At 36.2% G+C, this 26,151-nt stretch overlaps 7 protein-coding genes across 8 annotated transcripts; 6 read left to right on the plus strand and 1 right to left on the minus strand.

The window, feature by feature from the left end:
* Window positions 1-1,952: 1,952 nt before the first annotated feature.
* On the plus strand, window positions 1,953-4,263 carry LOC9325951 (sterol 14-demethylase). Its single transcript, XM_021012997.1, has 3 exons — window positions 1,953-2,123; window positions 2,378-2,859; window positions 3,083-4,263. The coding sequence occupies exons 2-3, from the start codon at window positions 2,386-2,388 to the stop codon at window positions 4,073-4,075; spliced, it is 1,467 nt and encodes a 488-aa protein (XP_020868656.1). The 5' UTR covers window positions 1,953-2,123; window positions 2,378-2,385; the 3' UTR covers window positions 4,076-4,263.
* Window positions 4,264-4,685: 422 nt separating this feature from the next.
* LOC110225030 lies at window positions 4,686-4,981 on the minus strand. Its single transcript, XM_021013559.1, is given in 3 exon segments — window positions 4,686-4,745; window positions 4,747-4,897; window positions 4,956-4,981. Coding segments are annotated over 3 exon segments (234 nt in total). The 3' UTR covers window positions 4,686-4,688.
* On the plus strand, window positions 4,716-5,841 carry LOC9325952 (golgin subfamily A member 6-like protein 6). Its single transcript, XM_002889842.2, has one exon. The coding sequence runs from the start codon at window positions 5,046-5,048 to the stop codon at window positions 5,787-5,789; it is 744 nt and encodes a 247-aa protein (XP_002889888.1). The 5' UTR covers window positions 4,716-5,045; the 3' UTR covers window positions 5,790-5,841.
* Window positions 5,842-10,169: 4,328 nt separating this feature from the next.
* On the plus strand, window positions 10,170-11,181 carry LOC9325953. Its single transcript, XM_021014932.1, has one exon. It carries the CDS (start codon window positions 10,335-10,337, stop codon window positions 10,938-10,940), a length of 606 nt encoding a protein of 201 aa, XP_020870591.1. The 5' UTR covers window positions 10,170-10,334; the 3' UTR covers window positions 10,941-11,181.
* A 2,262-nt stretch (window positions 11,182-13,443) lies between these two features.
* LOC9325954 (pentatricopeptide repeat-containing protein At1g11710, mitochondrial) lies at window positions 13,444-16,191 on the plus strand. Its single transcript, XM_021010965.1, has one exon. The coding sequence runs from the start codon at window positions 13,826-13,828 to the stop codon at window positions 15,797-15,799; it is 1,974 nt and encodes a 657-aa protein (XP_020866624.1). The 5' UTR covers window positions 13,444-13,825; the 3' UTR covers window positions 15,800-16,191.
* Window positions 16,192-16,270: 79 nt separating this feature from the next.
* LOC9325955 (starch synthase 3, chloroplastic/amyloplastic) lies at window positions 16,271-21,880 on the plus strand. 2 transcript variants are annotated; one of them, XM_021010964.1, is made up of 17 exons: window positions 16,271-16,560; window positions 16,987-17,050; window positions 17,144-18,262; window positions 18,390-18,604; window positions 18,732-19,005; window positions 19,076-19,251; window positions 19,331-19,438; window positions 19,529-19,638; window positions 19,737-19,842; window positions 19,949-20,119; window positions 20,238-20,366; window positions 20,452-20,634; window positions 20,717-20,848; window positions 20,941-21,052; window positions 21,147-21,270; window positions 21,352-21,519; window positions 21,702-21,880. In XM_021010964.1, exons 1-16 carry the CDS (start codon window positions 16,453-16,455, stop codon window positions 21,479-21,481), a joined length of 3,261 nt encoding a protein of 1,086 aa, XP_020866623.1. In that variant the 5' UTR covers window positions 16,271-16,452; the 3' UTR covers window positions 21,482-21,519; window positions 21,702-21,880. The 2 variants fall into 2 exon arrangements, with proteins under 2 accessions (XP_020866623.1, XP_002889891.2); XM_002889845.2 differs by lacking the exon at window positions 21,702-21,880 and having other exon boundaries at window positions 21,352-21,665.
* A 39-nt stretch (window positions 21,881-21,919) lies between these two features.
* LOC9325956 (probable beta-1,3-galactosyltransferase 1) lies at window positions 21,920-25,868 on the plus strand. The gene is made up of 11 exons (XM_021010966.1): window positions 21,920-22,239; window positions 23,555-23,639; window positions 23,719-23,747; window positions 23,846-24,039; window positions 24,122-24,185; window positions 24,293-24,365; window positions 24,453-24,573; window positions 24,655-24,742; window positions 24,846-24,971; window positions 25,056-25,165; window positions 25,394-25,868. The coding sequence occupies exons 1-11, from the start codon at window positions 22,124-22,126 to the stop codon at window positions 25,540-25,542; spliced, it is 1,155 nt and encodes a 384-aa protein (XP_020866625.1). The 5' UTR covers window positions 21,920-22,123; the 3' UTR covers window positions 25,543-25,868.
* The last annotated feature ends 283 nt before the right edge of the window (window positions 25,869-26,151 follow it).

Genomic DNA, 26,151 nt, shown 5'->3' on the forward strand with positions numbered 1-26,151 from the left:
ACATCTTGGTACCGGTGCGATATAAAAAATACCAATTGACTAATAAACATGTCTTGGTATAAAACCAAAAACATGTCTTGTCAATTGTCATAACCAGTCCGATAAGTGGTTGTGTCTAGGCCGATTAATATCTGGTACTACGTTAATCGATTTTTTTGTGGTTTCTTTATGTTAATTTGTTATTTGTTAAGCCATTAAAATGTAAAAACTAGCCGCAAATATATGGAGAAAGTATAGTTTTAGATTTAAGTGATTCAAGTCTAATCGTTGGAACACAAACTAGTCTGTATGTGCGGACCAAATTTGACTGTAACGTTTTGTGTAGCTAAAAATATCTAGTGTCAAACAAAAAAACTTATTTTTGTATCACAATTATCTTGGAGTTTGTAAAGATCATTTAATATAATTTAACAAAAATGTTTCCCGGTTTGATGTTGTCAAATGTAGTAGAAATAATTTACGTGTTAACTATCTATGTTTTTAAACCAGAGTCTCGAAATCCGACGGATCAGTTCAGAGATTCAATGGAAAATTTAGTGGAGAATACGAGAAATTTCTACATTTGTTGAAAAGTTTCAATATGATAATCCAAAACGGAACAAGGCCCAAGATGATAATTGGGCCTTAAATTAAAACAAGCCCTAGAGACAGAATCAGAAACTGTTGGGCGTGAAGGGAGAGAATTGCAGAGCAGAGGAAACAAAGCCCAAAGAGTGTTCACATTTGAATAAAAAGAGGAAAAAAAAGTTTTCAATAATGAAAGAAATTTCACAATTAATTGATAGCAAATTCATCACATAAAATATAGTTTATAAATGGATATATTTCGACACGGTTCCATTATCCTGAGGAATGATGATTTAGTCATCGATCGAATTTCACATCTAGAGTATATATATCTTAACCATCTTGAATAATAATACCAATACTTCTCCAGTCACAGCTAAGAAAGTGTCGAAATCTGAGTTGTGACTTGTGACTTGTGAGACACTAACTGAGAAAAAAACTATTATTTTATATATGTTGAAAACGGAAAAAATATTCGACTGAATACCGTTTTAGATAAATTAGCATGGAACGTTGAAAAAGTTAAGTCCAATAATTTCTAGAATGTGTAATTAGTTAGTAATATTAATAGAACATTTACCAAATATGAAAATAATTGTCAGAATTAACGTAAACATTGATTATTATTGATGAGAAAGGTAGGTAAGAAAGACTAGAATGATTCATTTTGAAAACGTTATGGAAATATAAAATCGTCCATGGATTTGACGACTTTTTATTATTGTTTTGCTTAATTAAATCTTGCCGTTGGTCGTTTTGTTTTGTTACCTAATAAATGCTGGGAAAACTAGTTAATTTTGTAAGAATCCCGTGTGCGTAAACATAGATGTTATCTAAAAAGATTACTAGTGGTTCCTCGACAAACACAATTATTATAGTTTATGCACTAAGAACCAAAAAACGGGTGCGTTTTAAAATACTCGATCGCATGTGTTGTGACCACGAGCTCACTACGACTCGGTCACTTTGTTCTTTCTGTAATATAATAAAAAAATGTTGAGTTACTTTGTTTTCTCCGTCGTCGTCTAAGGCATTAAACAAAACCTATCCAACCTTATTTTTATAATAAATAATTGGCATGATCAAATCTGAGTTCTCTTTGGGATGTATAGGCTATTTATTTGGTAAGAGTTTCCCGCAAACTACTTTGGATAAAAGACTTGTTTCGAAACTTAAAAATCCACATACACATGGATTTTGTTCGAAGTGGAATGAATCCATATATTTACCTTCAAAAGTGAACTATTTTGAATTTAAACACGAATTATATATACCATAATCGCTCGCCGTTGGTTTTACTTTTTGTCATTTTTTTTATTTTTTTTTTTAAAAGGCCACATGTGTTTTTTACAGCTGAATTTTATTTTAAGAAAAAAAGTAAAGAGTAAAAAGAGCAATTCAGGTGAGAGAAATCAGCTTCAGTCTTCTTCAGCTTCGACGATTTCTTCTCCATCGTGAGAGCAAATCTTCTCCAGAGAGCCGTATTGTCTTCTTCTTCTTCTTCTTCCTCCCCGCGCCGTCTCTCATCGTATCAATCAATTGCTTCCTCCTCCAAAGTAAGCTTCTTCGATTCTCCTCTTTAACACAATCATCACAGTGTGCTTTTACGCTTATCCTCTGGTTTCTCTGTTTTTTTTTATCCATCTTCACTAGCCGTTATCGTAGAAACTCTTAACCTAAGATTAGATCACTCACTCACGATTCAATCTGAATCAATCTGGATCTGAATCTAACTACGCATCGTGATTCAAATTTCTAAACTTTGCGTCTTTGTGTGTGATTTTGGCTTTTTTTTAATGGATTTTTACAGTTTAAACAATGGAATTGGATTCGGAGAACAAATTGTTGAAGACGGGTTTGGTTATAGTGGCTACACTTGTTATAGCCAAACTCATCTTCTCCTTCTTCACTTCTGATTCCAAGAAGAAGCGTCTTCCTCCTACTCTTAAAGCTTGGCCTCCTTTGATTGGAAGTCTTATCAAATTCTTGAAAGGACCTATTGTTATGCTTAGAGAGGAATACCCTAAGCTTGGAAGTGTGTTTACTGTCAATCTTCTTCACAAAAAGATTACTTTTCTTATTGGTCCTGAAGTCTCTGCTCATTTTTTCAAAGCTTCTGAGTCTGATCTTAGTCAGCAGGAAGTGTATCAATTCAATGTGCCTACTTTTGGTCCTGGAGTTGTTTTCGATGTCGATTATTCTGTTCGTCAGGAGCAGTTTCGGTTCTTCACTGAGGCACTCAGAGTCACCAAGTTGAAGGGCTATGTTGATATGATGGTTACTGAAGCTGAGGTAAAGAAATTTGGATTTTTTAGCTTGCACTTATGATGTATGAGTGAGTATATGAGTTTAGGTTCACCTTTCATGCCTCTGCTTCCTTATACTGAAATAAAACATATACTCGGTTTCATCTTTAACGGAGGACTTGATTCTCTGCTATAATCTTCCACTGAGTAGGTGGTGTGTGTTTTTTTTGGTAGTTTCATTTATAAATACTTGTCCTTGTTCTTGGCAGGATTACTTCTCAAAATGGGGTGAGAGTGGTGAAGTTGATCTCAAGGTTGAGCTAGAGCGTCTTATCATCTTGACTGCAAGTAGATGTTTACTTGGTCGAGAAGTTCGTGACCAGCTTTTTGATGATGTCTCTGCTTTGTTCCATGACCTGGACAATGGAATGCTTCCCATCAGTGTTCTCTTCCCATATCTCCCAATTCCAGCTCACCGCCGTCGTGACCGTGCCCGAGAAAAGCTTGCTGAGATTTTCTCAAAAATCATTGGGTCGAGAAAACGCTCTGGAAAATCAGAGAACGACATGTTGCAGTGTTTCATCGAATCAAAGTACAAAGACGGTAGACAGACAACCGAATCTGAAGTCACTGGTTTGCTCATTGCTGCTCTGTTTGCAGGACAACACACGAGCTCTATCACTTCCACCTGGACCGGTGCTTATCTGATGAGATACAAAGAATACTTCTCAGCTGCTCTTGATGAGCAGAAGAACCTGATTGCGAAACACGGAGACAAGATCGATCATGATATCTTATCCGAGATGGATGTTCTCTACCGCTGCATAAAGGAAGCTTTGAGGCTTCACCCTCCATTGATCATGCTCATGAGAGCCTCACACAGTGATTTCAGTGTGACAGCTCGGGATGGAAAAACTTATGATATCCCAAAGGGTCACATCGTTGCAACCTCTCCCGCATTTGCCAACCGCTTACCGCACATCTTCAAAGACCCAGACACCTACGACCCAGAAAGATACTCCCCCGGAAGAGAAGAGGACAAAGCCGCAGGAGCATTCTCATACATTTCATTCGGAGGAGGTAGGCACGGGTGCCTTGGAGAGCCGTTTGCTTACCTGCAGATCAAAGCCATATGGAGTCATTTGTTGAGGAACTTTGAGCTTGAGTTGGTTTCACCGTTCCCTGAGATCGACTGGAACGCTATGGTGGTTGGTGTTAAAGGCAATGTGATGGTGCGTTACAAGCGGCGCCAGCTTTCTTAAAGACATGTTTAAGGTTATTGCAACTTTGATTTATTTTGTGGCTTCTGCTTTGCTATTGTCCCTCTCTGGTTTTAGTTTTGTTGTTGAATGGTTCTTTAACTGTTATTGCTCTTTGACACTTATTTTCAAGCTTTCTAAGTTTGTTGGTTCTGCAAATGTGCTAATTCAAATGCCTAATTTCTTTGGTTTAGGCTCAATTACTAGTTACTACTACTCGAATATTCTAATCAATTAACAACAATGCGAAGGTCAAGCAAGTCATCTACCATTAAAACAAAAATGTTTAATTGGTAAAATTCTATCTTAGGAAGAAAATATTTTTGATTGTGGCAAATAGTTTGGACCATCTCATCTTGTATACTATAGTAGTATAATATATAGGAAAACAACTGGTGCAAAAACAATTACTAAAATGACATATTAATTATAGTAAGATATCTGTTAAATACTTGTTTTATTCAATATATCCAAAATTATCTGATTATTAAAATGGAAAAAGTTCATAACTTATTGTGCTTTAAACTACACAGATGCGGTAAAGAGACCAAATCTGATACAAAATCATTGTCTTAGATGGTTTCGAAATTTCTTTCTTAATACTATACATTATGATTCAATGTAGATGTATTCGATTAATATGTCCCCATAAAATGGTTAAATCTTAATTTTTCATCGTGCCACTTATGAAAGTTTTCTTCTCTCGCATTACCAACGTTAAGGATCCACTCTCTCTTCATCACCAGAAAGAACACATCTCATCCGTCGCATATTCCACCCACCGAAGAAAACAACAACGGCCACCATTGTTTGGTCGTAATCTCTCTCGACAACCTCAATCAAAAGCCTTCTTCTGATCAAGGTCAAGGTTCCTTGGCAGAACGCTTTATCTATCAGGTTTGTGATCATTTGGTTTGGTTTCTGACATTTCTCTTGGTTAATTAATTCGAATATCTAACACGAAATATTTCAGATGGAGAGCATAACGAAGTGGGACTTGGGATCTCTCCGAACGTATTACTCCGTTGAACCTTGTGAGAAGTTTCAAGAAGACGAGTTTTTAGACATTAGCCTCGTTCCTCGACTTCAAGCGGAGTTATGGAAGGCTCAATCGAGAATCAGAGAGCTTGAGGCTGAAAAGTTTGGGTCAGAGGAAAATATTAAATGTTTCTCCAGACATCAAAGAAATGAAAGAGAAGAAACCAGTGATCCATTTGTTGATTACTTGAAAGAAAAGTTAAGCAAAAAGAGTGAAGAAATGAAAAGAGTTAAAGCTGAGAATTCTAGGTTAAAGAAGAAGATTTTGGACAGGGAATCATCAGTGAATCGGTTGAGAAGAGAAAGAGACACAATGGAGAAGGTGTGCGAGGAACTGGTGACGAGGATCAATGAATTGAAGGTGAATACTAGGAGGATGTGGGACGAAACAGAGGAGGAGAGGCACATGTTACATATGGCTGAGATGTGGAGGGAGGAAAGGGTTAGGGTTAAGTTCATGGATGCAAAACTTGCCTTGCAAGAAAAGTATGAGGAGATGAATTTGTTTGTGGTTGAGTTAGAGAAGTGTTTGGAGACGGCGAGAGAAGTAGGAGGAATTGAGGATAAGAGGTTGAGACAAGGTGAAGGTTTGATAAAGATGGCCAGATCTATGGAAGCTGAAGACAATAAGATTGATTTTGGGAGATTTGAGTTTGTGTCTGATGAAGATAATGTTTAACACAACACTAATGGTCTTGCAAGAAAAGTATGAGGATTACACCAAAAAAAAAAAAAAAGTATGAGGAGATGAATTTTTTTTTCTTACAAGTTACAACAAGCGTAATTTTTTAATGATTAATGAAAAGTATTATCTACATGTACCAACCAATATAGTTACATCAAATCCGTTAGATTGTAACCAGTGTAACGAAAAAATAACTTATCAATCCCAAAAAATAGTTATTACCAATTGGCAACAATTGGAACTAATCCGCATTACATAAATTCATCATAGAAGTATTAACGGGGCAACATATGCGATTTGATATGATTTTGCTCTAGTGTGGGAACCTACGCAGACGACCATTTGCAACAACTTTTCACGGTTTGGAATTTGAACCTCAAATATAAAGTAAAGAAACATTTGTATCTTTAGACAAATCATTAGGTCAAGTGTTACCATGATTTTTGGGACATGGTTACATGTAGACATGTCAATTAGGGCCAAAGCCCGCGGGCTAGCCCGGCCCAGTCCTGAAAAACAGAGGGCTCGGACTTCAAAATATATGTCCAGAAAAAATCGGGCCTTTCGGGCTAAGCCCGTTCGGGCTAAAGGGTTCTTTGGGCTTAGCCCGACCGGACTCGGGCTAGCCCGAAAAGCCCTTTAAAAAATATTTTGATCTTTTTTTTTGTTAATATTTTCGTTTAATTGTAAGATTTGTTGTAAAAAGAAATTTTGATAGAGTTGAAAACCCTAAACATAGTTTTTTCGTTATGTATTACTATAAATCGAAAAAGCAAATATTAGCTCTACTACCTAATTTGAATTATTTTGATATTATATTTTATCTAGTATAAGTTTAAACAATTTATTTGAATTATTTATTTGATTTTAACTCTCTTTTTAAAAAACTAAATTAGCGTTAGTGGTTTAAATTTTGATTGACTCGTTTCATATATAGATTTTTTTTAAGAGATATTATAAATTATAAGTTTGTTTTTTGTTGTCGGAAGAAAAGCCCAAAAGAGCCCGGAAAAGCTCTGTAGCCCTGTTAGGGCCGGGCCGGGCTTTAAAATATAGGCTCGGAATTTTTACGGGCCGGGCTCAAATATGTACGGGTTTTGCGGGCTTCGGGCCGGGCCGGGCCGGGCTAGTCCGATTGACATGCCTAGTTACATGTATAAATTTACCTTACGCCTTTAATTATTGCATCTTTAGAGAAAATATTTTTAAAAGAATTCATTGCATCTTTAGTTTTTAGAAAAGTAGTGCAACATGAATCAAACATTGTGATAAAAATTTGTCATTTTAATATAAAACAAGCATTTGTCAGTTAGAAACAAAGGACATATCATCAATGTCAACCTCTCTTGGATGTCTTTTTAGTTTTGTTGCTATTAATTGTGAACTCTGCATCGCATATATACATATATAGTGTTTTTTATATAAATTTTGTTTTAGTTTTTTTTTTCTTTGTCACTTGTTTTGTTTGGTTCTATATAAAATATATTTAATAAATATCATATTTGTCTATTTTATTTTTTGGTTGCTAATGATCCATGGAATCTAGAGATCCAATTTATGGCCAGCGTTACGGCTTTGCACATGGCCAATCATGTTATTTCTCTTTATATTTTCCAACTCCAAAAATTCCATTTCTCAATTGAATACTAAATTAAAAATTAGAATTATCTAGCTTTGTCCCGCTTCTGCCGGTTCAGAAGATTTGTAATCTCTCTAGCTACATTTCTAAGAATTGAACTTAAAAATTAGATATCCCACATGAGAAAGTTTCATATCCATTGTCAGAAAAACTTTAAATATATCTAATCTTATGATATACCAGAACTCCTCGAGGTTACTCACGATAGACATGCATAGGATCTGAAGACTGATGGATTCAATTGTTTGGTGCATTTCACATAGAACAAATAGATGTAAATCTTTTCTTGCATAGGATTGGATCATTTGTACGATATCGTGACAAAAAATTGATAAATAGCGTATACAAATATTTAATGTATGTAGATTAATATAAATACAGTAAGGTACAATTGCCCTAGCTAGAGGTGGTAGGGGTCTATTGTGGGGTAGTGAATGAGAACAAACACAATGACTTGTTCGTCTCTCAAAAAGACAACTACCTGACTTATTATATACCAATAATCTCGTCAAATTAAAATTGTTATCCCTACATTGATTTAGACGTACAGTATAGTTATATCGATATTTCCAGTGATTTTTCCTTTTTATTGTATCATCTTTTCACTATTTTTGTGTATTTCTACTTATATATGTTTTAGTTTTAGTTTTTTTTTTTCTTTTTTCTCTTAAGCATTATTGAGTGGAATATTTTTATGCAACCAATCATGACTCATCTATAGTATAATCATATATGTGACTGTGATGGATTTACAAACTTAAGAATATTCTTTCAATGTATAACATAATATTTTTATTTTATTTATAACATAATATTTTATTTATAACATAATATTTGATTATCTTTTCTCACATGTTAATCTAACTAACGTGGATAAATCAAACACTAAAAATGTGTTCTCATATGTTTATTCATATTATCTAAATTGAGTAAAGTAGACAAAAAGTTTTTTTGTATATCTAATTATCGATTTATTCATAATTGAAAGAGTATTTGTTTACGGCAAACATGGCATGAAGAATTCTGATACTTCTATTTCGTCATTCTATTGAACTGATAAATACATATGAAAAAATTACTCGAATTTACATACGTATAAGAATAAGCATAAAACGGAAATTTAGTTAAGGGATTTTTTCTTTTATTTTTAATATTCTATATTCTAACTAGATTTACAAAAAATGAAAGTTTTAATTTTTTAAAGATGAACTACTTTGCTGCTCTTAAATTATTTTCAAAATATTGGTTCAAAATAGGGAAAAAACGAAAAATAAGATGTGTAATTGTTTTAAACAAAATGTAGCTGCTATGTTTACGAAGTATGTATGATACTCTTCTGTCTCTCATTCTCAGCCGTTCAATGTGGACACAGTGGGGTCCATATCTTTCTTTGTACTAAGTTCGTCACAAGTGTCAAGTGGAAAACCTACTTTTAATTATCAATTAAAAGTTATTATTGAATGAAAAGCGACACCATTTGATTAACAATCAACAAAGCAGTTAATTAATGGTTTTAGTGTGAAATATACTTGAGTTCTTTTGGGTTCCACTTTGGATTTAAACACTGATATATGATTCCCTTGAACTTGACCAAAGTTTATACTCTTTGTTAAACCAAAACAGATATACCTTTAACAATTACTTTTTACTATTTTTAGTTTAACAATTTTAACCGCACTCCACCACCATTACAAAAATCTTTTCTAGCACTACTTAAAAACTTTGTTATAAGTCTGGCCATGTATCGTATATTGTAGTTGTGATCACCACAATTAAATGGCGAAATGCAATTAAAACATTGAATTATTAGAAAAAATTAGTTATTTATATTTTAAAAAAATTAGTGATTTAGATTTTTTTTTTAACGTAATGTAAACATCAACATAAATAGGAATACATTTTATTTATTTTCTACAACATATGGATATATAGATTACGATACGATGATGACACTACTACAAACCCATAAATTGGTATCATCTTATTGCAAACTTAGTTGCACAGAAACAATTTGGCTAAACTTTTGATCTTGCAACAAAACTTATTGTGAAAAAGAAAAAATTTCTCGTGAACAATTTTTTCTTACCAAAACAAGCGATCCAAACTTTGCAACTTTTTCCCCCAATTTGGCAAGTTGACAATAAGTGTTTCCATAGACTTAAATTATTAACCAAAAAAAAAAAACAAAGAGAGAATCCTCGAGTGATTCACACGCGCCTCTCGGTAGCGCGTCACGTGGCATGTCTCGTCTTATTACAGCGTATCCAAATTGTTTATCTGTTAACTGTTACGTGTGGGAACTCTATGATTTATTATCCACATTAATCAAACCCTCAAATATTTACATTTACCACCTCCTTATTTTATTTTTTTCTAAACCGATCCCTCTACTATTCAGATTCCAGATATGAGATCACAAAGATTCTTACTTGATTTGACGAAAGACAAAAGAGATGGTCTAAATTCAAAATTCGTTTGCGCTTATTAGATGGCAGAATATTAAACACATTCACGAAATTACGTACTACCCTTTCGTGCAAACTTTTTCCATCCAAAAGTTGGTTATGTACATTAAATCCAACGGTGGAAAGAAACTCTATCAAACAAGGACCGCTAGATTTTTGAAACTAAAAATTAGGGTTTATTACTTAGGAAGATATCTTATGGGTTATTTTTGTAAGAAACTGATAATATAGTGGTATAGGTGAGATTTATTAGTCATTTCACATTCTTTTGGACTCTTCTGCTTACGAAGATGCTATATATAGTCGTCCATTTCGCTTCGTTAAAACTTATAGCGAAATCTCTAATTACTTAATCTCTGAATGTTGTTTAAGATAATAATAATCTAAAAGTGATTTAACTAAACGATTAATTTGTGGAGATTAAAAGAAGTTTCAATGGCAAGAGGTCGAAAGCTGACAACGAGCCAGAGCGAGAGGTATCTAGGAAGCAGCTACAGTTACGGTGACAGTAACGGAAACTCCGTCACCGACGAATCAGAGCTCACGGAGGAGGACATCTGGTCACATGCCGTCGATCACAGCCCGGAGATGCTGGAATCTCACGGCGCGTGGAACACACGCGATGCTGTGGTGAGGAATGGGCGCGTGGGTGGTGGTTTGTCGCTGGCGTTTGAGGACGCGTCATCTTCGCCGAGGATCGTGCACCAGATACGTGGCGGAGGAGAAGGAGGAGGCGGTGGAGGGGGAGGAGGAAGAGTTGAGAGGCAGTTGGCGTCGTCGGCGCCGGTGAACGTGCCGGATTGGAGTAAGATTTACAGAGTCAACTCGGTTGAGTCGATACACGAGTCGGAGGAAGAGGAGGAGGAAGATTCCAGGATGATGATGCCGCCGCATGAGTATCTTGCGCAGAGCCAAAAGCGGCGGAGCAGAAAATCTGGTGGCGGGGGCTCTGTGTTTGAAGGAATTGGAAGAACTCTCAAAGGACGAGAATTAAGGCGCGTTCGAGACGCGATTTGGAGCCAAACAGGGTTCTACGGCTAAGTTAGTAATATATAATTTGAAAAAAAAAACATTTTAAAACAAAAACCTTTGAAAAATATTTTGCTTATTTTGTCAGTTTAGAGTTAATTTTGCAACTTTCTTGAATCCCAAGCTTGAGATGTATAAGATTTATAATTGGCTTCCCATGCAAATGCTTTTTCTTTTTTTACTTTTTAGATTGATAAATTAATTGTGGAAAAATTTTCAAGAACCTCATGTGCTATGTGTATAATTTTCTCTCTTTTTGTTGTGTTGATTAATTTAAAAAAAATCAATTACGGATTTGCCATTTTTTGGGATGACATTTGTGGATTTTGCCATTTTTTGAATAGTTTATGGATTTTACCCTTTTTCAGACTACGGAAACATGCGTTTTAGTCGTTATGTTTGGGTTTAGTCGGTTGTGGTTGTTCTTAGGGTTTAATATTTTGTATAAACTACGTATTTTTACCAAAAAAAATCCGAAATACGTACATTTTTAAGTGTTAGAAAATGGCAAATCCATAAGATTTTTGCAAAAATGGCATTTTCAAAAGATTTTGGTAAAAAATGGCAAAATCAACAATAATTCCATTAAAAAATTCAATATTTTAATGTCTCTCTAACACCCCAAAAGGCATAATAAAATGGAGATTCAATAATATATCATAAAAAGTTACTAAATAATTTTTAATACAAGGCAGATAGCTTACGATACATGCTGATTGCTGAGCAATAATTTCCTGAAAGGAACTTGATTGAATTTTTGCTTTCGAGTTTGAATATATTATAAAACATAATGGAATCTAACATGAAAACTGAAACTTTGAATTAGCAAACAAAAAACAAAAATTAACCTATGAAAATAATTACGTTATATATGACTCTTCCTCGTAGTGTTCATTTTTAGTTGTATATGATGTATAATATATATTAAACGTTAAAACCCGATTTCATATGTCATGTATCACGTAACAAGGATATTAATGATTGAGCACCGATTTTGTTTACAATAGTAATAGATTAAATTAGTATAGTATATTAGGTCTAGTTATTAATTAAGTGATAATTTGATATGATATGAAAGGGAAAGTTTGTATAATTAATGAGAACAGATGTGTCCTTGCAACATTATTGTGTCCACAGGTAAACTGTCCAAAGAATCCACTTCAAAGTGGGGGCACTCACGAGCCAGAAAAAGACACTATTTTCAATTCATTTTCCCAAATAAAATCATGATTGCTCATGAAATGGCATCTTCTTATATATATATACATAGACGTCACTGAAAGTTATAACATAGAAAATATTAATGATATAATTAATTCTGAATTGATATAGACTAATGAGACCTATATGGAGTGATCTAGTGGTTAAAACAAATAAATAACATGCACATAGTGATGCCAATTCATGAAGAAGTTTTCTTGGTGAATTTACGAGCAATAAGTTTGGCCAAATTTAAGAGCAATAAGAACATATAACATGCACAAATAAGAAAGAAAAAAATCTATAAGAAATTCATGAACAAACAAGAAAATATGATTCTTGACTTGATCGACTCGTTGAAAAATGGTTGTTAGAATTAGCGTAGGGGAATTATGTGTATTTTCAAGTATAACGAGATTAGGAGTCATCTTTTGATCTAATTAACAATCCCAAACATATAGTTAATTATGTGAATGTATCTACTACACTAGAGAGATATGTATTATATGGACATGAGGTTATGGAGGGGGTAGGGTATGGTTGGGGTCAAAAGAAAGTGACACAAGTTAGAGAGTGTTAAAGCATAAGAGAGGGAAGTTTGTCAAAAATGTTTTTGATCACTTTGTGAGTTATGCCTTTGCCTTTTTCAAGAAAGGACCTTTGAAAGTGAATTTGATCGATCGAGAAGTCTATAATTTCATGACCTAATTCATATTTGTGGGCTCAACACATCTCTTTCCACTCTTATCTCAAACTCTCTCTTCACCATTCACCACACTCTCTCTCTCAATAATTTGATTCCTTTAATTAAATTGATTCCTATCATTTATATATACAATTCCAAAATCATTGTTTCATGTAGAAAACTATAAGAATGCTCAAAATTCTAACTAATTAACAATATTTGTCAGCGAAAGTTACATATTATAATTGTCTTTTTGTGGAAAATATAATCCTGCAATAAAAGGACAAATGAAAGCATGTAAGTCTTAAGTATCCAAGTTGTGGTAGTTCAAATATGGTACTATGTGATGGGGTTAGCCGGTTAGTGATCACTTTCACTAAAAACAAATTTGATGATTGAAGAATTGGATAAATCTGAACTTTAAATTCAGATGTGTTTTCAGATTACTTTAAACTTCGATCCAAAATTCCGATTGAGAATTAAGCGGATCGGAATAAACCTTGCAAATCCCATTTGACATAACTTTGTGAAACTCTGGCCATTAGAGGAAAACAAGTGTGTCACCATTTCAAGTGATTTCAATTTCATTGCTGATACTGATACGTAATAATGGCTCTCAACAAGTGTGTGACTTGTTCAACTGCTCATAATATTGTAGGGGAATTTTTTCGATGTCATGCGGCCCAATTAGACTTAGACCCAACTTCGGTTATCGATGTCATGCGGCCCAATTGAGCCCATTTTAATGTATGACCAAATTAATTTCGGTTATCCTTAAACCGGTCATCTGGTTGGGTATTTAATCCCGTTATTCTCGCCAAGTCCTCACCTTTCTCTCTGCCGCCGTCGCCGTCGCCGTCGCCGGAATTACTCATCGTGGTTTTCAAACGCTAAGATAGAGGCCGGTGTATTGGAAGATAATGCCTTCGAATTCTACGTTTAAAAACCTCTGTCTTGATTTAGGGTTTTTGCTTCTAGGGTTTATCGTTATCTGAGTTTTTCCTTGTACCGTATGTTCGCTCACGTTTTCTCCAGAAGAACGAGCTTCCTGGTACGTTGCTTTCACGTCGCTAAGAAATTCTCGAATCCTGAGCCGGAAGACATTCTCTTTAGTGCTCTCTGTTTGAATTTAAAACAGAGAAGATGGAACACTCTTCATCAATTCTCCTCAAGTCTCACAAATCCGTTGATAAGTCGAGTTCTTCGACAGTTTCGAAGCTCGCCGAAGCTAGCTTTAGAATTCTACAATTGGGTTTTAGAGAACAACACTGTGGCTAAGTCCGAGAATCGATTCGAAGCCTCTTGTGTGATGATTCATTTGCTGGTCGATTGGAGAAGATTTGATGATGCTTTATCAATAATGGTGAATTTGATGTCTGTAGAAGGTGAAAAGTTGAGTCCTTTACATGTTTTGTCGGGTTTGATTCGAAGTTACCAAGCCTGTGGTTCAAGTCTTGATGTGTTTGATTCATTGGTTAGAGCTTGTACACAGAATGGTGATGCTCAAGGAGCTTATGAAGTGATTGAGCAGACGAGAACAGAGGGTTTTTGGGTTTCTGTTCATGCGTTGAATAATTTTATGGGTTGTTTGTTGAATTTGAATGAGATTGATTGGTTTTGGATGGTTTACAAGGAAATGGATTCTCTGGGGTATGTTGAGAATGTGAATACTTTTAATCTTGTTATTTATTCGTTTTGTAAGGAGAATAAGTTGTTTGAAGCGTTATCTGTGTTTTACCGGATGTTGAAATGTGGGATTTGGCCTAATGTTGTTAGCTTTAATATGATGATTGATGGAGCTTGTAAGACGGGCGATATGAGATTTGCCTTGCAGCTCTTAGGGAAGATGGGAGTGATGTCTGGAAACTTTGTCTCACCTAATGCTGTGACGTACAATTCGGTTATCAATGGGTTTTGCAAGGCGGGGAGATTGGATTTGGCGGAAAGAATCCGTGGTGAAATGGTTAAATTAGGTGTTGATTGCAATGAAAGAACCTATGGAGCTTTAGTGGATGCGTATGGTAGAGCTGGAAGTTCAGATGAAGCCTTAAGGTTGTGTGATGAGATGACGAGTAAGGGACTTGTGGCCAATACTGTTATCTATAACTCTATTGTTTATTGGCTGTTTATGGAAGGTGACACTGAAGGAGCAATGATGGTGTTGCGTGATATGGTCAGAAAAAGGATGCAAATTGATGGGTTTACTCGAGCCATTGTTGTCAGAGGTCTATGCAGAAACGGATATGTAGCGGAAGCTGTTGAGTTTCATAGACAGATTTCAGAGAAGAAACTCGTGGAAGATATAGTTTGTCACAACACGCTTATGCACCATTTTGTAAGGGATAAAAAGCTGGTGTGTGTTGATCAGATTCTAGGGAGTATGTTGGTTCACGGTTTAGGTCTCGATACGATTTTGTTTGGTACTTTGATTGATGGATACCTAAAGGAAGGGAAGTTGGAAAGAGCTATCGATATATATGATGGTATGATCAAGATGAATAAAACGCCGAATCTTGTGATTTACAATTCAATTGTGAATGGATTAAGCAAAAGAGGAATGGCTGGTGCGGCTGAAGCGGTTGTGAACGCTATGGAAAGCAAGGACACTGTAACTTACAACACGCTGTTGAACGGGTCTCTCAAAATTGGGAATGTCGAAGAAGCTGACAATATCTTATCTAGAATGCAGAAACAGGACGGTGAGAAATCAGTTAGTCTGGTGACTTACAACATCTTGATCAATCACTTATGCAAGTTTGGTTGTTACGAGAAAGCGAAGGAGGTATTGAAGATTATGGTTGAAAGAGGTGTTGTCCCGGATTCTATAACATATGGAACTCTGATTACATCGTTTAGTAAGAATCGCGGTCAAGAGGAAGTCGTTGAGCTTCATGATTACATGATTCTTCAAGGAGTTACACCTCATGAACATATATATCAATCTATAGTTCGTCCTCTTCTTGATGGAGAAAATGGAAGGCCATAGTCAAAGCCAATCAAAGCTTGTGTTGAAACTACTGAACCGGTCGGAGGGTTTGTTTTGGAGGTACTGTACGGATCAGATTCGTATCTAGTTCGTACACGTGGACCCTTGGACGATTCTTTGTAATCAACGGTCAGTGTTGGAAAAACAGGATCACTTAAGCTTAACGTGGACTTGTAAAGCGGGGATTGTCTGACACGTGGCGCTAATGCATCGGCCAAACGATTTCGTTGTCACGAGCTATTAACACGTGATTTGTAAGAATTAACCGTCCAGATTATGTAATATTGGTAGACACCGTAAGGAATATTATCTGAGAAGCAGACGAATATTTCTACAAGTTGTTTTCTGCTAGATGTCAACAAATCAGAGTACCATAGGTTTAATTTCATGAATAAATGATTGTTATTATATATAAAAATATTAATCAACACATGTATTCTCGGAATAATTTAATCGGAATAAAATAAAGAAGGAGATGAGTTTCACAGACTTCAGTGATTGAGAAGTGTGGTGTGGTGTGGTGAGGCAGTGGAGGAGGGGGCTGCTTCAACAACAAACAGACATTCTCTCTTGTCTAAAGCAACCATATAATACCTAAAGAAGTACAAGACCATTTTCTATCTCCAGACCATTTACTCTCTTCCTCGGCAGCCATGGAAGTGTGTTGGCAGATACAGAGACCAGCGAGTCTCAGACCGGGTTTTCAGGAAAAGGGTCGGGTCAAGATCAATACTTCATCTGTTCCACGCTCTATTTCTAGTGTAAAATTCTTTTCTTTTTCTTTGTTTCTTCCATCTTTTTCGTTTGTATATCTCTTTGGATTCTACTTGTCGGGAATTGTAGTGTAAAGTGTTCTACTTTTTCATAGTGTGATCGCCTTTTCGATTAGTATATCTTTAATTGAATCAATGTACTATTTTTTTTATAAAAAAGATCCAACTCTGGTAGGGTCTCTGGATTGGGATTCTCATGTTACAACCTCGTTTCTGGTTGGTAGAGTATAGGAATTGACTTAATTTCTTTTGGGAATATCCAAATTTCTACTGGTATAATCCTCACCTCATTGAAAATCTTAACTTTGATGGTGTTTAGTTAATGTATTTCTTGGTTGTGATTGTGAGCTTGTGAAAGAGGTGATTGAACTGTTGTATAATCGATTTCTAACCAACGACATGTTTGGTTTTCAGTTTGCTTCATTGGAAAGCCAATACAAATCAAATGGGTTTCTGCATCAGATCACGGCAAGTGCAGGTTAAGAATCAAGAATCTTTTCACAGGGGTTATAACTTTTCATTGTGATTACTGATTCAGTCCTTTTGATGAATACTTATTTTCTTAACCAAGATTTTTCAAGGAAGAAGCAAGGAAGAATGGCTGCTTCAGGACCAAAAAGCTCAGGTCCCAGAGGTTTTGGGCGACAACCAACAGTAGGAAGTGCTCAGAAAAGAACTCAGAAGAAGAATGGTGAAAAAGATAGTAATGCCACTTCTACAGCAACAAACGAGGTTTCAGGGGTTACTAAGTTGCCCGAAGCTAAAGCGGATGTACAGAAACAAGGCTCTGTTGTTTTTAATGAGAGGAATGTGTTAGATAAGTCGGATATTGAGGATGATGCTTTGTTAGAAAGAAAGTTAAAACTTGAAAGAGAGAATCTTCGTAGGAAGGAAATAGAAGCGCTTGCAGCAGAACATTTGGCGAGAGGTGATAGAATGTTTGTGTATCCCGTTATTGTGAAACCTGATGAAGACATAGAAGTCTTTCTCAACAGGAATCTGTCAACTCTGAAGAACGAACCCGATGTTTTGATCATGGGGGCGTTTAACGAATGGAGATGGAAGTCTTTCACAAGGAGATTGGAAAAGACATGGATCCATGGAAATTGGTTGTCATGTCTCCTTCATATCCCCAAAGAAGCTTATAAGATGGACTTTGTGTTTTTCAATGGGCAAAGTGTATATGACAACAATGACTCAAAAGATTTCTGTGTAGAGATAAAAGGTGGGATGGATAAAGTTGACTTTGAGAATTTTCTTCTAAAAGAGAAATTGCGAGAGCAAGAGAAGTTAGCCAAGGAAGAAGCTGAGAGGGAGAGGCAAAAAGAAGAGAAGAGGAGAATCGAAGCTCAAAAGGCTGCAATTGAAGCTGATAGAGCACAAGCTAAGGCGGAGACTCAGAAGAGACGTGAATTGCTTCAACCGGCTATTAAGAAGGCTGTAATCTCGGCTGAGAATGTTTGGTACATTGAGCCGAGTGATTTCAAGGCTGAAGATACAGTGAAGCTTTATTACAATAAAAGGTCAGGTCCTCTGGCTAATTCCAAAGAACTCTGGTTACATGGAGGGTTTAATAATTGGGTTGATGGATTATCTATCGTTGTAAAGCTTGTTGATGCTGAGTTAAAGGATGATGATCCAAAGAGTGGAAATGATGATTCAAAGAGCGGAAATTGGTGGTTCGCTGAAGGTATATTTATGCTTTTCTATCATTTTCTATCATTTTGAACAAACCTGCATTTTTCGACAAAAATTTTGTGGTAACATATCCTTTGACTGCCATTTGGTTTATTGATCTTTTTCATTTCAATATGCAGTTGTAGTGCCTGCCGGTGCTCTAGTCATTGACTGGGTCTTTGCTGATGGACCGCCTAAAGGAGCGGTTCTGTATGACAATAATTTTTACCAAGACTTCCACGCACTTGTTCCTCGAAAAACTCCTGAAGAACTTTACTGGTTAGAGGAAGAAAATATGATTTTTAGAAAACTTCAGGAGGAGAGGCGGTTAAAAGAGGAAGTTATGCGTGCCAAGGTCAGTGCTCAATGCATTTAAAAGAATTATCAGCTTATCCTCTTTACCATATTATTTGCATTCTTGTCAAATCTCTTTCTTGACTACATTGGTTTTACATTTCTTCATCCTCTTTTTTTATTGGCAGATGGAAAAGACAGCTCGCTTGAAAGCCGAAACTAAGGAAAGAACACTTAAAAAGTTTCTGCTATCCCAGAAAGACGTGGTTTACACTGAGCCTGTAGAGATTCAAGCAGGAAACCCTGTGACTGTATTATACAATCCTGCAAACACGGTTTTGAATGGAAAGCCTGAAGTTTGGTTTAGAGGCTCTTTTAATCGTTGGACTCACCGCTTGGGCCCTTTGCCACCTCAGAAAATGGAAGCAGCAGATGATGGAAGCTCACACATGAAGACTACGGGTAACATTTCAGTTGTACAGGTTTCTGTTACTGTTAATATGTGACTAATGTTTCTCTTTTTTTTTTCCAGCTAAGGTCCCATTGGATGCTTACATGATGGACTTTGTGTTCTCTGAGAAAGAGGATGGCGGAATATTCGATAACAAAAATGGTCTGGATTACCATTTACCGGTTGTGGGAGGTATTTCAAAGGAACCACCATTGCACATTGTTCATATTGCTGTTGAAATGGCACCCATCGCAAAGGTAACTGTAAGAGGTGAGGTTGGCCTTTAAAAGCATTGTACTTATATATCTTAAGTTTATGTATATCTATTACATGCAGGTTGGAGGTCTGGGTGATGTCGTCACTAGTCTATCTCGCGCTGTTCAAGAATTAAACCATAATGTGGACATCATTTTTCCAAAGTATGATTGCTTAAAGCACAACTTTGTAAGATCGATGTCTTCTCATATCTTCCTCGCTTTCACTTCCCTTTTTTTGCTGCTTCTCTCTCTGTGTTCTTATACATTGTGAAAATAGGTGAAGGACTTGCAATTCAACAGAAGCTATCACTGGGGAGGAACCGAAATAAAAGTTTGGCATGGAAAAGTAGAAGGCCTTTCTGTTTACTTCTTAGATCCACAAAATGGGTTAGTTTTATGCATATTGCTCTTTAAGCTCTTTCCGCATTTCATTCATCATCTCTTGAGGTCATGAAGAAGTTGTTTCCATTGCTTGGCTGTTGCAGATTGTTTCAGCGAGGATGTGTTTACGGTTGTGCAGATGATGCAGGAAGATTCGGTTTCTTCTGTCATGCGGCTCTTGAATTTCTTCTCCAAGGAGGTTTCCATCCAGTAAGTTACACTTCCTGCTCCTGTAGAATAATGGAGAATTCTCAATGGAAAGTCTTACTAGTTTGCTCTAACTATTAGCTCTAACCCATGGTCTCACCATCTACAGGACATTCTTCACTGTCACGACTGGTCTAGTGCTCCGGTTTCATGGTTATTCAAGGATCAATACACGAATTACGGTTTAATTAAAACCCGTGTTGTCTTCACAATTCATAATTTGGAATTTGGAGCAAATGCCATTGGTAAAGCAATGAAATTTGCAGACAAAGCTACAACGGTAATTTCTGAAAGCATTCTCCACTTAAGAGATCTGTTATCACAGAAATATCATTTGTGCTTTTTCTCTAAAGAAACTGAAAATGAGCATGAGTCGGTGTGCTCTTAACATTATACAGGTTTCGCCAACCTATGCTAAGGAAGTTGCTGGAAACTCGGTAATCTCTCCACATTTATACAAGTTTCACGGAATCATAAACGGGATCGACCCAGATATATGGGATCCATATAACGATAACTTTATTCCCGTAAGCTTCATCACATCCTCTCCTTTCCTGTCTTTAGATTCCTTTCTACATCTTGTGATGTTTGAACACTTTGTGTGGTTCTTAGGTACCTTATACTTCAGAGAACGTTGTAGAAGGCAAAAGAGCAGCCAAGGAAGAATTGCAAAACAGGCTTGGACTAAAGAGTGCCGATCTTCCAGTAGTAGGAATTATTACGCGCTTAACACACCAGAAGGGAATACATTTGATCAAGCACGCTATTTGGCGTACCTTGGAACGGAATGGACAGGTTTTTTTTTCAAGCATTATTCAACCTTTGAAAAGTCCTGTCGTGAACTTTTCACAATCCTTACCGGTTTTCTTGAAAGCAGGTTGTCTTGTTAGGTTCAGCTCCAGATCCTCGGATTCAAAATGATTTTGTAAACTTGGCAAACCAATTGCATTCTTCTCATGGTGACCGAGCTCGGCTTGTTTTAACCTACGATGAACCTCTTTCCCATTTGGTAGAAAAGACAATAACAAATCTTTATTTGTTGTTCGTTCCTTAATTTGCTTTTAGTATTGCTCTAAGTCTTTCTGTGTGTTTACTCTCCAGATTTACGCTGGGGCTGACTTTATTCTTGTGCCGTCAATATTTGAGCCGTGTGGACTGACACAGCTCATAGCCATGAGATACGGTGCTGTTCCTGTTGTTAGAAAAACTGGAGGTAACTGTTTTTGGCTATGGTTAGAATCTTAAGGTTTACCCATTTCACTCAAGACCAAGCTGACTTAGGATAATGGTTTATCTTAATCCAATAGGACTCTTTGACACAGTATTTGATGTTGACCACGATAAAGAAAGGGCACAAGCTCAAGTTCTAGAACCTAATGGGTTCAGCTTCGACGGGGCTGATGCTCCTGGTGTTGATTATGCTCTCAATAGGTAACCAACCGAAATATAAACTAAAACTCTCTTGATTCGAGCTTTATTAACCGATATTTCTTGGGGTTTTTTCTTCTGCAGGGCGATATCGGCGTGGTACGATGGTAGAGAGTGGTTCAATTCGCTGTGCAAGACGGTGATGGAGCAAGACTGGTCATGGAATCGTCCTGCACTTGAGTATCTTGAGCTCTATCACTCTGCACGCAAGTGAGACAACATAAAATGGAAACTTTAAGATCAATTCTCTTGGTATGTACAGAAATTAGCTTAGAGAGTTTGATCCTTTCTTCTTCTTTTACATACCCAAAGCAATTTAAAAAACGTTATAGGTCTATGGATTCTGCTTTTGTAATTCTGAATAAATGAAAAGCCAAGCAAAGTTTATATTCCCCAAATTGTTCAAGTTTCTAACCGAATTGGTACTTTTTCAGAATTCCAAATCTGACCCCGACCCGGTCCAATGTGCAACTCGGAAACAGAGCAATGTAACTCTTTTTTCCGGTACTTGATCAGCAGCTGCAGTTATCATTACATTAGTAGCAAAAATCATCAGTTTTAAATATTTTTAGTAACCCCAAAATCTATAATCAGAAACGTCATTATTGTATTTTCCTAAAGCGTTACCCTTTTTTTAAGTTACATAAAAAAGTGAATCAATTAGTGGGTTTGTTCTTTCTTCATGCGGAGAGAGAGTGAGAGAAATAGACTGCAGAAAAGAACTGTAAAATAGACCCACAGAGAAAACAAAAACCAAAAAAAGCTTCAATCTTTTGACTTCCAAATCAAACAAATCTTCGATTTTACATTGACCATTCTCTGCTTTCTTGGATTTGAGTCCTGAAGTCAAACCCAAATGTCTTTCAAGAACAGAGGAGAGTACAATTTTACTCCAAGAAATGTAGTTTCTAGAAACTCTGTATTTTTCATGTGCCTCGCAAGTTTCTGCCTTGGAATGTTCTTCACTAACAGGTAAATCTATTACAAAAAACCCATTTTGATAATGTTCAACGATTTCTTATAAAGTTTCGATATCTCACTGTTCATGTCTGATTCTTTTTTTTTTCACAAGAGTGTTATTTTTATTACATAGCCAAAAACCAACAGAACATGAGTGAGCCAAAGTAGAATACATAGCCAGCGAACAAAAGTATGTTCCCGGCGACAAAAGCCGGCGAACAAAGATATGTTCCCGGAGACAAAGCCGGCGAAACCAAAGAAGAGAACTTGATCGGAGAATTCAAGTAGTCTCGGAGAATCCGGGAGTTACAGAAGAGATACCGATCTTCTTGCCTCGCTTGATATAGGTCGACTTGGAAAAAGAAATCTTGAGCATCCTTTGGACGATGGCATAGTCTCTGAAATTGAAAAGAAACCGCCGAAGATGTCCTGCAGGTTGAAGTCGATTATAACGACAAAACCGGTGATTGGAGCCCAAATCTAGAACAGATCTCGCCCAGATCTGAAGCGGAAAGGAAGACTTTCCTTTCCGCTTCACCAACCAACGGAGACGGGTGGTATAGGGCCGACGCGGAGAAGCACTAGAGAGCCCCGATGAGAAACCAAGAGAATCCCTGCAAAAATCAGAAAATCCAAACCATAGATCCAGAGAAGAGATCCCTAAATCTGACTCTATAAGAAAACTAAACAAAATAAAAAGCCAAACCGATGCCAGAACTATGAAAGCTTCTGGCCCTCGGCTGGAATCAAAAGACAACGTTTAAGCCTTAATTTGAAACCAGAAGAAGAACAGGAGAGAGAAGAGAGAATTCCGTTCATGTCTGATTCTAGCTTCTTCTTTTTTTTTTTTTTTTCCTGGAATTTTTAAGTATTTTGTTGTTTTCTAATTTGTATTTCATCTCCTTGGGACTGACTCTGCCTTGTGTTTTCTCTAAAGTTAAGTAGATTTCTTAAGCTTAGAGTTTTGTCGGTGAAGACATGCTTTTTATTATCAGACCAATGGTCTATTTGTGTCCGTGTAGCTTTTGTGAGGAATTACGAGAGACACAAAAAAATCTATAACTTATACTGCTTATCAGATAGATTTGATCAAATGATGGAACATTGTAACTTTTAGTATTGAGGGAAGAGGAACAATTGTATTGCACATTGTCCACAATGTATGAGAATAACATAAAAGATTGCTTCTTTTTGTTGCAAAACTCTGTATCACTGCGAAAGATGGTGACTTGATCTGCATTTTGGTTCGGGTTTGTGTTTTTTTTGATCTTATGGATTTATTAAAGCTTTGTGCTTGATTATGGGATAATGATCATCATTATAACAGGATGTGGAATGTAGTACCTGAAGCTAGAGGCATATCAAGACTCTCCAAACTAAGCTTAAGTTCTAGTGATTGCCATAAAAAGAATGTAAGATTTCTGCGTTTTTGCGTTATCAACTCACCTGGAAAGTCGATGATACATTGTTTGATCTAGTGTTTCTTTGTAGGTTTTGGAGTTTGGTAACAACACTATCGGGTAAAACCATTTGGAAATTTGACTAGATGTATCTATGAACAATTGCTATGTATGTTTAGATGATGATGATGATGTTATATCATTTGAAACAAATGCAGGATCTTAGATAAATCCATTTCAAGTTTAGAGATCAAACTAGTAGCTGCTAGAGCCGAACGCGAGTCGTTGGCCGGGAAATTTAACATTTCCAAAGAAGCCAAGAAAAGAAAATACTTCATGGTTATCGGTATTAACACGGCCTTTAGTAGTCGTAAGAGACGTGACTCTGTCCGGTCAACATGGATGCCACAAGGTAAGTCTGTTTCCAGTTTCTTGATTTCTATTGTACATTAGTCAGAAATTGTAAATGTTTCGGTTTTTAAACTATCATTCAGGAGAGAAGCTTGAGAAACTTGAAGAAGAGAAAGGCATCATTGTTCGCTTTGTTATAGGACACAGGTACAATGGAGAAGTCATGTTCTCTAGTGAAAAACTAAGCATTTACACTGATACTTTACTTTGTGAAGATAGACACTTTTATGTTCTTGGACATGTTCTGATTGCAGTGTGTTGTCTCGGGGGATTCTTGATAAAGCCATTGAAGCAGAAGAGAAAACACATGGTGATTTCTTAAAACTGGTAAAACTCTGCGCAATTCTCACAAACTTTATTGTGTGTTTGGTACTTTCTTGCTACTTTTATTTAAATCTTTATATAACAAAACAGGAACATACCGAGGGATACATGGAGTTATCTGCCAAGACTAAGACGTTTTTCGCTACCGCTGTTTCCTTGTGGGACGCAGAATTCTACATCAAAGTTGACGACGACGTTCATGTGAATCTTGGTAAGAAAATCAAAATGTTTTATTTTTTATCTTGTATCATTCATCCATTTTGTTTGATGCCTTGTTCCGATTTATTTGTAGCCACGCTCAAAAAGACTTTATCCGTACACCGAAACAAGCCTCGAGTTTACGTTGGTTGCATGAAGTCCGGTCCCGTCCTAGCCAGAAAGTAAGTAAAAAACCTACCTTACTAAGGTGAGCATTTTTAGGTACTTAAACAGCGTAAGAGCAGCAACCTTTCCAGACTTTTTATATTTCTGGCAAAAAAATAGGAGTGTGAAGTACCATGAACCAGAGTATTGGAAGTTTGGAGAGGTCGGGAACAAGTATTTCCGCCACGCCACGGGACAGTTTTACGCCATATCTAAAGATCTAGCTACTTACATACTGATAAACCAGTAAGTTTTTTTTAGCGGTATAATGCAGCCAGAATGCTAGGGGAAAAAACTATAGTGATCTCTTTTCTTTTGTTGAAATTTAAGGGATTTACTGCATAAGTATGCGAATGAAGATGTTTCGTTGGGATCTTGGTTCATCGGATTGAATGTAGAACATGTTGATGACAAAAGACTCTGTTGCAGTACTTCTCAGGGTAAAGAGCTTAACAATCCTGGTTTGGTCCATAAGATGTTACCGGTTTTACTATAAGTTGATTTATAACAGAATTTAGGATTTCCAAAAAGAAAAGTTAATGGTATGAAATATAACAAGGTTTTAGGAATTTCTCTAAGAAAATCAGATTCTAAGTAATTAATTCTCTTTACACAATTATCATATGATAAAATTATAAATGAAAACTTTTATGTTTTTTGAAACGCAGATTGTGAACTAAAAGCAGTGATGGGACATAATTGTGCGGCGTCGTTCGACTGGAAATGCAGCGGAATCTGTCGATCGGCTGAGAGGATGGCCGACGTTCACGAACGTTGTGGCGAACCTCAAAATGCGTTATGGACGTCAAATTCCTGAAAAAGCTATAGAAAACAAAATTTCTTAAGTACGACTATTATAATACTTTGACGTGCTAATAATCTATAATACCAGTAAACTAATTTAGAATGAAAAAAAAAAGAGAGCGAAAAGATTTCAAAACAATTCTGTTTTTCTTTTGGGGTAGGGTTATATAGGGTTTTGATCAGAAAAAGAATAAATGATGCAAAAAATAGTTAGTGAAGTGGTTTAATGAGAGACAAAGAAATAATGTTCTGGTCACATTTGGTTTGTCCTATGACAGACAGAGAGTCCTTATTGTTGTGCCTTTTTATTTAATTTCCATATGTCCTTTTTGCTTCTCATTGCACTCCTTTGTGTTTTTTCTTTCTTACCTATTTATGGGACCATATTTATATTGAGTTACTTATGGCTTTATACTCTCTCGTTTTAGAACTTAAAATTTGTTTCAGAATAAGTGTAATAACGTTAAACGACATATATGTGAACCGGAGGGAATATCAATTACTCTAATTTTTTGGATTAAATTCGATCCGATATCTGGCTTTAATCGGAATTTTCTATGTTTTGGAATTTTTTTTTCTATTTTTAATGTTTTTTCTTAAGTTCGATCGTTGGTAATTCTGT

This window comes from Arabidopsis lyrata, assembly GCF_000004255.2.
Source record: "Arabidopsis lyrata subsp. lyrata unplaced genomic scaffold ARALYscaffold_1, whole genome shotgun sequence".
NCBI lineage: Eukaryota > Viridiplantae > Streptophyta > Magnoliopsida > Brassicales > Brassicaceae > Arabidopsis > Arabidopsis lyrata.